Genomic DNA, 11808 nt, shown 5'->3' with positions numbered 1-11808 from the left:
GGACATTGGGTCCAGAGTGACAGCTTTCCGTCTTAAACCTGCAGAGATACTTCTGTACCAGAAGGGTGTGTGCTGTAGGGACAGTGTTCTGAGTAATGGCTGTTCTGAGGAGAGCAGGGGACCTTGGGTATGACAGGCTCTTTTTCCTGTTGGATCTGGAGCAGGTTGATATGTCAGCCATTACTTCGTTCTACCATGCTGTGCTTTGGGCGTGGAAAAATACTATCTGCTCAAAGAAACGTTTCACGGCCATGGATAACGGAGAAGCCACCATTGCACAACCAATTCATTCCGCCCAGAGTGCTGACCTCTGCCAGCTTGCAGGCCAGGCGTGTGAGAGCGGGGATCACTAAGTCGGGTGACCTGCAAGAAGAGGCTGGGTGGAAATCTGCTAGAGACATCGCGGAGGCTTCATCCATAAAGTCAGCCAAGCTGCTGCAGCAGGTGGTGTAGGGGGTCCATGCTGCACTTCCGGGCTCGTTCAGAGAGCTGCTAGGAAGACTGGAACCGTCTAACCACGAATGACACTGACCTACCTCCTTTCACCATTGCTACCACTGCAGAGAATACCAGTAGGGTGAGGGAATGATCCTATCTTTCAAGACTCCAAAGCCGGGGGCCTTTTGCACTGCAAAAAGGCTCTGTACATGGTAGCTGTAAAGGTGGCTCAGAAAGACCATCTGCATGGGCTGAGGGCAACGGGGTGGCCAGGGGACGGGGGTTGGGAACGTGGCTCCTCTCTGAGAGGATGTTGGCCCTCCCTGTATAAGCCTCTCATAGAGAAGGTTAGGGTTAGCTAACATGCTAAGTAGTTGCAAAGTAGCTAAAAAGTAGTAAGTAGTTGAAAAGTTGCTAAATAGAAAACATTCTAAAGTTGTCCGTAATGAGATTGGATCTCACAACCTTTGGGTGGCTAGATAATGGCGTTATAAGCCCTCCCTCCACCACCGACCAACCACCCTACCTTTATTTTTGGGGCTGACTTTGGACCCGTTTGTTGGAGAACCTAGGTATTGCATAGCTAATAGGTAAAGGGACTGCCTAGTAAACTACTCATTGGGACAGTTAAACATGGCAGTGTGGAAGACCAGGAAACATGAGATGTTGCGGGGTGTACAGACCCCAGAGCTGTCCTGCTAGCGCTTGTGCCAGATCGGCTCACACTGGAGTATGCGTATGGGAGGATGGAACACCGTCTGGGGGATTTTGTAAAGGACTGGATGGGGTTCTATGTGCAGTGAACGAGGAGTGGGGTTTGTTTCGAACTTTCTAGTGTGTTAAAAGGAAATAAAGCTTGTTATTGGGCCAATAAAGGAGCTGGACACATCCCTGTGATGACAGCACTGTCAAAGACAACTCTTTGATAGGCAGATCTGTAAATCAGGGTTGTTGGCACCAACACCCAGTCCAACAGAGAGGAATGGGTAAAGTCGCTTAGTAAACCTGTCTTTATATGTGTGGATAAGAGTCATGTCCTTGGGGTCGTAAAAGGACAGCTCCCCCCTGTTGTAGTCCAGCTCCACTCTGATCCTCCGAGGTCTCCTCTTCATAGCAAGTGTCCCATCTGCTACTATATACCGACCAAACATCTGCCCAATTTGCCATATTCCAAACCTCGGTGTTCTATTTATCTCTACCTTCCTGTTGATGGACTCGTTGACCACTCCTAGAAACCAGTAAGAGTGATCCCCCACCTCCACCTCCCAGCTGTGCTTCCCTGAGACGAATCCCTCAGAGCCCAGAACATCTGCATAGAACACACACCGCTCCGGGTTGTCAGGGAGCTGCTGCCTTTGGTCTGAGCATCTCACCGTGGTCAGATCATCAGACAGAGAGAGACAGGCATGTGCAGTGTTGGGGTCAAGAATCACAGGGGCTTAAAACAGAAAAGGTCATATGGTATGGACAAAACATGTCTTATTATATTGGCTTTTCAATTATCGCTGTTCATTAATATTATCAATTTTGTACTCACTATGTTTGACAATCCCCTGCATCTTCTCCCAGACTCTGAACTGCAGGTTGCCAAGGTGTTTGGCCACATCTAGCAGTGCTCCTGAAACCCTCTCTGGGTCCGGCAGTGTGCAGTGGGCTCTGGAAGAATGTTCAGAAGTTAGTGCTGCTGTGGGCTTGGGTTCAGAACCCCAGACAAGAGAGACAGGAGGCAACATACTTACCTTTTCATGGTGGCCTTCAAGTTCTGTAAAAACATATGATAAAATGTGATTATTGGGCAAAGGGTTTAGTATTTACTGTAGGACCACAATGACCACCTGAGAAAGAAGATCTGACCTGCAGGAATGAGATGTCTGTAGCCATCAACTCCACCTCTATGAATTTGATTGTGTCTGAAAGGGATGATATCTCTCTTTTTATCTTCTCAATCTTCTTCATCATCATCAGACTCTTGTGCTCCTCTTCCCTCCTCAGTGCAGCGATGCTGACTGCCTCTTCATCTAGTAGAAACTGGTGAAGCTTCTCAAACTCCTTCTTAATCTGCCTCTCTGTGTGCTGGGACTGGCTCTGGAGACAATATCAAACATTTGGATTCTAATTAGAATTCTCCAATAATACTTCTATTACTAAGGCACACTTGTATGATTTATACATACCTTAATGTGCTCAGCTGTTTGATCAAAGGTTTGTTTAACTTCATTGAAGACTTCCATTTTATTCTGTAAGGGCTTCAAGGCAGTCTTAAGTTGCTCCTGGAATGAGACAAAACCGCACTATACTGTTATACAGCAGATTACCAAATGAGTTCTGGCAGAACTGTTCATTCCATCCAATGTGTTCTAACAGAACACATCCAATATGTTCTAACAGAACACATCCAATATGTTCTAACAGAACACATCCAATATGTTCTAACAGAACACATCCAATATGTTCTAACAGAACACATCCAATGTGATCATATCCAATGTGTTCTAACAGAACTGTTCAGTCCAATATGTTCTAACAGAACACATCCAATATGTTCTAACAGAACACATCCAATATGATCTAACAGAACACATCCAATATGTTCTAACAGAACACATCCAATATGTTCTAAAAGAACACATCCAATGTGATCATATCCAATGTATTCCTGTAGAGGCAGGATAGCAGACATGGGCTGAATATCAAAAATATGTTAAATACTTGAGGTGCGCTCGATATACAGGTAACTGCCAAAAATAAAGGAAACTCCAACATCACGTGTCTTAATACTTTGTTGGGCAAACACGAGCCGACAGAATAGCTTCAATGCCAACTGGCGTAGATTCTACAAGTGTCTGGAACTCTATTGGAGGGATGCGACACCATTCTTCCATGAGAAATTCCATCAATTGGTGTTTTGTTGACGGTGATGAAAAACGCTGTCTCAGGTGTCGCTCCATACTACAAATTCAGAGCGTTGTCAGAAGAAGGCCCTAGTCATAGACTGTTCTCTCTACTACCGCATGGCAAGCGGTACTGGAGTGCCAAGTCTAGGACAAAAAGGCTTCTCAACAGTTTTTACCCCCAAGCCATAAGACTGCTGAACAGGTAATCAAATGGATACCCGGACTATTTGCATTGTGTGCCCCCCCCAACCCCTCTTTTTACGCTGCTGCTACTCTCTGTTTATCATATATGCATAGTCACTTTGATTAAACATTCATGTACATACTACCTCAATTGAGCCGACCAACCAGTGCTCCCGCACATTGGCTAACCGGGCTATCTGCATTGTGTCCCGCCACCCACCACCCGCCAACCCCTCTTTTACGCTACTGCTACTCTCTGTTCATCATATATACATAGTCACTTCAACCATATCTACATGTACATACTACATCAATCAGCCTGACTTACCGGTGTCTGTATGTAGCCTCGCTACTTTTATAGCCTGGCTACTATATATTGCTTGTCTTTTTACTGTTGTTTTATTTCTTTACTTACCTATTGTTCACCTAACACCTTTTTTGCACTATTGGTTAGACCCTGTAAGTAAGCATTTCACTGTAGACACCTGTTGTATTCGGCGCACGTGACAAATAAACATTGATTTGATGTGATTGTCCGTTAGTAAATTCAGAGCGTTTCGCTTTTAGAGCTGGACGTTCTGGGCGAGGGGTGGTTGATCAGAGTGTTCTGATCTCACAAAGGCAGTCAAGCATCCAAGCTAACTGGCTAAAGTTAGCTAGCTTGCTGGGGACTTCCAGGCATAATTGAGAGAACAACTCACTCTGACCATTTTATTCGCCCTAGCAGAGCTGGTTAGGCTGTTTTCATGTTATCTAGAGGGTTGGTGACGGTAACCGTGCTGCTGGCAACTATTTATTTACGCTTTTTTGCCGACTTTTACTGACACCGGCCATATTCAACGGGTGTTGAGAATTTGTAAATTCATCAGTTATTCTGCGCTCTGGCACACTCAGACGAGAGTGCTCTGAAATCAGAGTAGATAGCCAGTGAAATTACAAACGCACCCTTAGTTATTAGTTAATATGACTATTCTCTCATCATTGATTTCACTTATTTGAGATTTTAGTTTGTGTTTTCATTATAGTATTTTCATTATAGTTGTCTAATGTTTGCGGGGCAAAGTATTCTGTTTTCATGTGACTTCTGATCAATGAGTTTTTCTTGAGAGTATTTTTGAACAGAGCTGTGATGTACTTTGAAGTGTAAAGTTGTAGGAATACAGGTGAAACCAGTCAGTCAGTAACACCTACACGGTGGCATAGCAGGATGATTGGAATTCCGGCAACCAAGAGGTTGTGAGTTGAAATCCCAGGTGAGGACATGTTGAATAATAATGACTTTATGAAGAAACATACACAACGTAATTATGTATGTCAAAGTGTGTAAAATATGTAAGTTGAAAACACTATGTTAAAAGCTTTGTGTGTGTGTGTGTGTGTGCCTGTGTGCGCGTGTGTGTGCGTGTCCAATTAAATCTTATTGGTCGTGGGCAGTTTGCAGATGTAATCGCAGGTGCAGCGAAATTCTTGTGTGTCTATCTCCAACAGTGCAGTAATACCAAGCAACACAAAACACCCAAATTAAGAAATACCAGAATGAGTAATGTTAGTCTGGAATAAATATTTTCCCCCGTAGATTTCTTCACATTTTATTCTGGGATTAAAATGGATTGAATTGTCTTTTTTCTTTGGTCAACGATCTACACAAAATACTCTTAAGGTCAAATTGGAAGACTGAAAGACTAATAAAAATTAACGCATTAATATTCACCCCCCCATGAGTCAATACATGTTAGAAACCCGTTTGGCAGTGCTTTCAGCTGTGAGTCTTCTTGGGTAATTGTCATAAGAGCGTTGTGCATTGGGAAAGGAGAAAGGTGATCGCTAGTCAGTTGCACAACAATGCATTTAACCAAAACATTTAACCCCTCTGAATCAGAGAAGTGGAATATTTGCCCATTATTCTTTACAAAATTCTTCAAGCTCTGTCAAGGTTTTGTGGATCATGGCTAGACAGCAAAATTCTGTTATACATTTAATATAATTGTGTAAAATTTCAAAAAACATGTTTTCACTTTGTCATTATGGGGTATTGTGCGTTGATTGCTGAGGAATTGTTATTGTTTTAATCCATTTTAGAGTAAGACTGTAACGTAACAATGTGGAAAAAAGTCAAGGGGTCTGAATACTTTCTGAAGGCACTGTATATACACAGTACCAGTGAAGTTTGGGCACACCTACTCATTCAAGGGTTTTTCTTTATTTTTACTATTTTCTACATTGTAGAATTATAGTGAAGACATCAAAACTATGAAATACCACATGGAATCATGTAGTAACCAAAAAAGTGTTAAACAAATCAAAATTGATTTAGATTTCAGATTCTTTAAAGTAGCCACCCTTTGCCTTGATGACAGATTTGCACACTCTTGGCATTCTTAAAAAATGTTTTTTTAAACTTGAGTTAGTAGGTGTGTCCAATATATATATATACTGTATATATACATACTGTATACAGTAAATCATTTTATTTTCACTTTGATTTTATAGAGTTTTTTTTAAATCAATGTCAAAGCATTAGAATTACATCTATTTCAATCCCACTTTGTAACAAAACAACATTTTTAAAATGTTCAAGACGGTACAGACTTTCTATAGACAATGTATAGGTAAAGACACTGTATAGGTATAGACAGTGTATAGGTATGGACAGTATATGAATAGAACATGTATTTACAGCAGTAGTTATATAGGATGAGCATTGACTAGAATAAAGTATACACATATGAAGTGGGTAAAACAGTATGACCAGTGTTCAATGACTGTGTACATACAGATGTAGAATCTTAATTTGAGCCAGTTTGTTACGGCAGGAAAATAATCCTGCAGCAACCGGAAATGTTCATTATTATGTGGATTATAATTAATGGTCATTATTTGTCTGACATTTGTGACCCACCACCTCGATTTGGTCTTACGTATCAATATTTGAAATGTTGTTTTTTTACATTGGATAAAAGTAGTGTCAGAGCTAGAAAATGGCGTATCATACACTGCAGTTGAGGAACAATGGAAAAGTAATTCTGCTTTGAAAGTTGATAAACCTGTATCCCCACTTTTGAGAAAATGTCCCTTGAATCTTTTGGTAAATCTACTGGAGAGCTCATCTTTGTCTCCACCCATTCAGCATCGTTCACACCCTCTTAAGCCTTAGCCCCACCCATCTCTTTAAGGATTCACATGTGGGGCGATGTGCTAAACAGAGTGAGCTAAACAATGAACCATAATCCCAACCCATACTATTAGCAATACAAACGGATTGTCATAGTTAGCCACCATGCATGAATCTGCAGTTAGCATAAGCTAACCAGATAGGTTCAATGTTAGCTAGCTAGCTAATATTAGGGTATATCTAGCAATGCAAATTATTTCTGAGATACAAATAATATTACTACACAGATCACATAACGCCATCTAGCGAGCCAGCCAGCTAGCTAACGTTAGGAAACTAGAGAACAGTAACTTAACTTGCAATGAAAACAGCTTTCTGACAAAATTTGGAACTATAATATCTGAAAATGTAGCTAGACTACTAGCCGTATACATGGATGAACGCTTCTCCCTCTCTGTCATGGATGCCGTGGTTGCTCTTAGTTTGAAGATGTAATCCGGAGACAGGTGTTTTTACACAACAGCCTTCTGGGGGTCCTCTTTTCTATTCCTTCCACCGCGCATTCCACTGATTTTAAAACAACACTGTTGATGGCCGTTTCTTCCACCATTACTGTCATCAGAAGACTCGACAACGTCTGATGAAAGTAGGGATGTCCTCATCGCCGGCTTCATTTTCAGAGTCAGAAAGAGTCCGCATGGCATGATCGTCTTCCAGAAAGTAGGTCATTACAACCTTTTCCCACTGATCTTCGTTGATAGGGCTTGATAAATTCAGGGCATCAATGTTGAGAGCATTAGCAACACTTTTTGCAGTTCTCCACAATATCTTTTCAAAAAAAGACACTGTAGCAAGGATTAGCTACACATACCGAGCAGCAGCTCGTGTTATAGACAGAAACAGAGTAATCCAAACTCATCTCTCAGCATATCCAGATCATCCATTATCTCAGTCATCATGGCCATCCAGAAAGGTTCCTGACCTTTTTCCGTGTTTTTTTTAACCTTTATTTAACTAGGCAAGTCAGTTAAAGAATAAATTCTTATTTTCAATGACATTCTAGGAACAGTGGGTTAACTGCCTTGTTCAGGTGCAGAACAACAGATTTTTACCTTGCCTGCTTGGGGATTCAATCTTGCAAACCTTTTGGTTACTAGTCCAACGCTCCAACTCAGGTTAAACCTACATGGCTCGTAATTTAACAATTGTATTCGTGTTTACAGACTGCACACAAGTTTGTTATTAAGGCAAATCAAATCGACCGCACCACACTCTGGAGAGCCCTGCGGTTAGTGACAGTGCAATTGACGTACTAAGCAGTGATACAACCAGTCAGGATGCTCTATGGTGAATCTGAGGCATTTGTGAGGCTATTACTGACCAAGACAGAATTGTTGCTGTGTTGCTATGGTGACCAGTGAACTGAGATAAGGCGGGGCTTTACCTAGCAAAGACTTGTAGATGACCTGGAGCCAGTGGGTTTGGTGACGAGTATGGAGTGAGGGCCAGCCAACAAGAGCGTACAGGTCGCAGTGGTGGGTAGTATATGGGGCTTTCGTGACAAAACGGATGGCACTGTGATAGACTACATCCAATTTGTTGATTAGAGTGTTTGAGGCTATTTTGTAAATGACATCGCTGAAGTCGAGGATCGGTAGGGTTGTCAGTTTTACGAGGGTAAGTTTGGCAGCATGAGTGAATGGACCATTTCAGGTTGTCAGTGTACCACAGGGGTGTGTGCTTAGTCCCCTCCTGTACTCTCTGTTCACCCACGACCGTGTGGTCACACACACGACTCCAACACCATCATCAAGTTTTGTGACGAACCGATGTTGGTAGACCTGAGACAGTTATTACGCTATTAATGGATTTTTTTTTTACTGTAATCATCAACACATAATGTAATAATTATTACAACATGCGCTGAAACATTTTGCGTTCAGCATATTTATTATATTATTGACATTTATTACATTATAAATGCAAAAAGTATTACATTATTAGTAGCTATTACACTGGTGGCATTTCATTACATTATCAGTTGTTACAGGGTGTCTTCTGCCTCCTTTGGTTAGCTAGCTAAACAAGTTTGTGAGCACCATTTTTATCCATTATCTGAGCCAATCACAGCAAGTCAGTGTAACAGTTATCTTGCTACCAACCTGGGCTTGAACCAGGGACCCTCTGAACACATCAACAACAGTCACCCACGAAGCCTTGTTACCTATCGCTCTAAAAAAACATCAGCCCGTGCAGAGCAAGGGAAACAACTACTTCAAGGTCTCTGAGAGAGTGACGTCGCCGAGTGAAACGTTTCTAGCGCACACCGCTAACTAGCTAGCCATTTTACACCGGTTACACTCACCCCCCTTTGACCTTCTTTTCCGCAGCAACCAGTGATCCAGGTTGACAGCATCAATGTAACACTGTTGCTTCCATCCCTCTCCTCACCCCAACTTGGTCTTGAACCAATTAGCATAATACAACATTCTCCATAAAATCTGTCTGTAAGCGAGAGATATCTGTTTGCATGAACTGAGCTGTGTCTCAATCCACTGCCTCCACCAATGTTTGACCTTCCACATCTGCGGTGGAATCAGAATCACCTTTATTCACCAAGTATACAGTCAGAATATTACTTGGTGATATGGAGCTGCCTGAGAGACAACATTTAGAGACAGAATACGGACAATTAAGTTTTTTTTTATATACATACATTATATACAACTAGGTAGAGTAAGCATAGAGCTATAAGAGAATGAGCAGATATACAAATGTACAGTGGGTATACGGTTGATTTACAGTGGGTATACGGTTGATATACAGTGGGTATACGGTTGATTTACAGTGGGTATACGGTTGATTTACAGTGGGTATACGGTTGATTTACAGTGGGTATACGGTTGATATACAGTGGGTATACGGTTGATATACAGTGGGTATACGGTTGATTTACAGTGGGTATACGGTTGATTTACAGTGGGTATACGGTTGATTTACAGTGGGTATACGGTTGATATACAGTGGGTATACGGTTGATTTACAGTGGGTATACGGTTGATTTACAGTGGGTATACGGTTGATATACAGTGGGTATACGGTTGATATGCAGTGGGTATACGGTTGATTTACAGTGGGTATACGGTTGATATACAGTGGGTATACGGTTGATTTACAGTGGGTATACGGTTGATGTACAGTGGGTATACGGTTGATATACAGTGGGTATACGGTTGATTTACAGTGGGTATACGGTTGATATACAGTGGGTATACGGTTGATATACAGTGGGTATACGGTTGATATACAGTGGGTATACGGTTGCTATACAGTGGGTATACGGTTGATATACAGTGGGTATACGGTTGATATACAGTGGGTATACGGTTGATTTACAGTGGGTATACGGTTGATTTACAGTGGGTATACGGTTGATATACAGTGGGTATACGGTTGATATACAGTGGGTATACGGTTGATTTACAGTGGGTATACGGTTGATTTACAGTGGGTATACGGTTGATTTACAGTGGGTATACGGTTGATTTACAGTGGGTATACGGTTGATATACAGTGGGTATACGGTTGATTTACATTTACAGTATCAGTAAGAATATATCGAAATGCAGAAAGATGGACAGAGTGCAATGCAGTATAGTGTAGCTTTTTTGTCTACAGTTCAGAGATGGCTTAATACGATGTGCAGTTTATGGGCCAGATCCCCTCAGCAGCCTCCTATGGGCCAGGTGGTCAGGTGGCCAGGTGGCCAGGTGGCCAGATGGTGAGGGCCACAACCCGGGGGACGACGCTTCAGGTGGTGGGAAGTTTGATCATGAGTGACCTGAACCGCCTGCCAGAGGTGAATTTTTGGAGGATGGTGTGACCGGGATGGTAGGGGTTTCCTGCATGCTTCCTTGCCATGGAGTTAATTAACGTGACAAAATGCGGAAAAAGTAAAGGGGTCTGAATATTTCCAAAGGTGCTGTAGATCCATTCATGTAGGGGCAGATGTCATCCTGTGTCCCTCTCTGCAGAGCGGACGACGTGTTGCAGTTTGCCACTGCGGTGGACAGACGCAGACCCAAACCAGACGGTGATTTAGGAGGTGAGGATGGACTCAACGATGAGCTTCAGCGGTGTTTGGCAGACCTGGGAGACATCCCAAATATCGCTCTTCTCACGAAAACATCTGTAGCGTCTGAACAGTTTGGCCTACAAACTCTATGTAAAGGTGAGACTTTGCTACACGACCCCCACAAGCGCCACTGGACTTGTCTAAAGTAGGAAGTCCGAACAGTTTGGGCTACATAATAATATGACCCCTCTATGGAAAGGTGAGATTCTCACAAACTCATACATGTTGTTTGTTTTGCCCACAAGCCTCACAAGACTCGTCTGATTGCCTCACAAGACTCGTCTGGTAGCCCAGTACCAGTTAAAAAAATGAATGGATGTACAGTGCCTTCGGAAGTATTCAGAACGCTGGACTTTTTACATATTTTGTTAAGTTAAAGCCTTGAATCTAAAATCGTTTTTTTTTTCGAAATTGAGCTCAAGTGCATCCTGTTTCAATTGTGGTAAATTCAATTTGGAAAGGCCCACACCTGTCTATATAAGGTCCCACAGTTTCTTAAAACCTGTTTTCACTTTGTCATTCTGGGGTATTTTGTGTAGATCGATGAGATTTTAAAATAATTTAATACATTTTAGAACAAGGCTGTAAGGTAAAAAAAAAAGTGGAAAAATGCAATGGGTCTGAATACTTTTTCCAAGTGCACTGTATGAATCTGTTACTCATTGTGTTTCTATGGGCTAATAGCAGTAAGACTAAATTCAATGTTTCATCAAATGATTTCTGTATGTTTTTTTTATACCTAAAGGGGGTCCTAAAATTCAGAATCAAATAGCCTAGACTCTAGGTGGTTTTAGTATAATCCTGACAACTACTCACAGGCAGTAGTAGATGTACGGAATCTAACATAGCTCCAAACAAGATATTTCTGGTGAACTGCAGTGGATTCATATTCCCGAAATGACAGGAAAGCAGTTTCAGCATGACTCATGTCAATCTAAAGCAAGTTTAACAGGTTCTCTTACCTTGTGATCCTGTGCAGCCTCATCTATTGGGACACAGTCATGATATTTATGTTTCTTTGAGGCCTGGCACACAAAGCAGATGGA

The 11808-nt window shown here is 41.9% G+C and overlaps 1 protein-coding gene across 1 annotated transcript in view; it reads right to left on the bottom strand.

Annotated features, from left to right (window-relative positions):
* Positions 1-1262: 1262 nt before the first annotated feature.
* LOC129813203 (nuclear factor 7, brain-like) overlaps positions 1263-11808 on the bottom strand; it is a 10991-nt gene continuing 445 nt past the window's right edge. Inside the window, exons 1-6 of the mRNA XM_055865472.1 lie at positions 11725-11808; positions 2613-2708; positions 2293-2523; positions 2178-2200; positions 1976-2094; positions 1263-1876 (exon numbers count right to left, since the gene is read on the bottom strand). The exon at positions 11725-11808 is cut by the window's right edge and continues 445 nt beyond it. Of these exons, the coding sequence (XP_055721447.1) occupies positions 1347-1876; positions 1976-2094; positions 2178-2200; positions 2293-2523; positions 2613-2708; positions 11725-11808 (1083 nt within the window). The 3' untranslated portion in view covers positions 1263-1346. The remainder of the gene's footprint in view (positions 1877-1975; positions 2095-2177; positions 2201-2292; positions 2524-2612; positions 2709-11724) is intronic.

This window comes from Salvelinus fontinalis, chromosome 16, assembly GCF_029448725.1.
Source record: "Salvelinus fontinalis isolate EN_2023a chromosome 16, ASM2944872v1, whole genome shotgun sequence".
NCBI lineage: Eukaryota > Metazoa > Chordata > Actinopteri > Salmoniformes > Salmonidae > Salvelinus > Salvelinus fontinalis.
The sequence above is the reverse complement of the archived record's forward strand: the minus strand, read 5'-3'. Positions and strand labels throughout refer to the sequence as shown.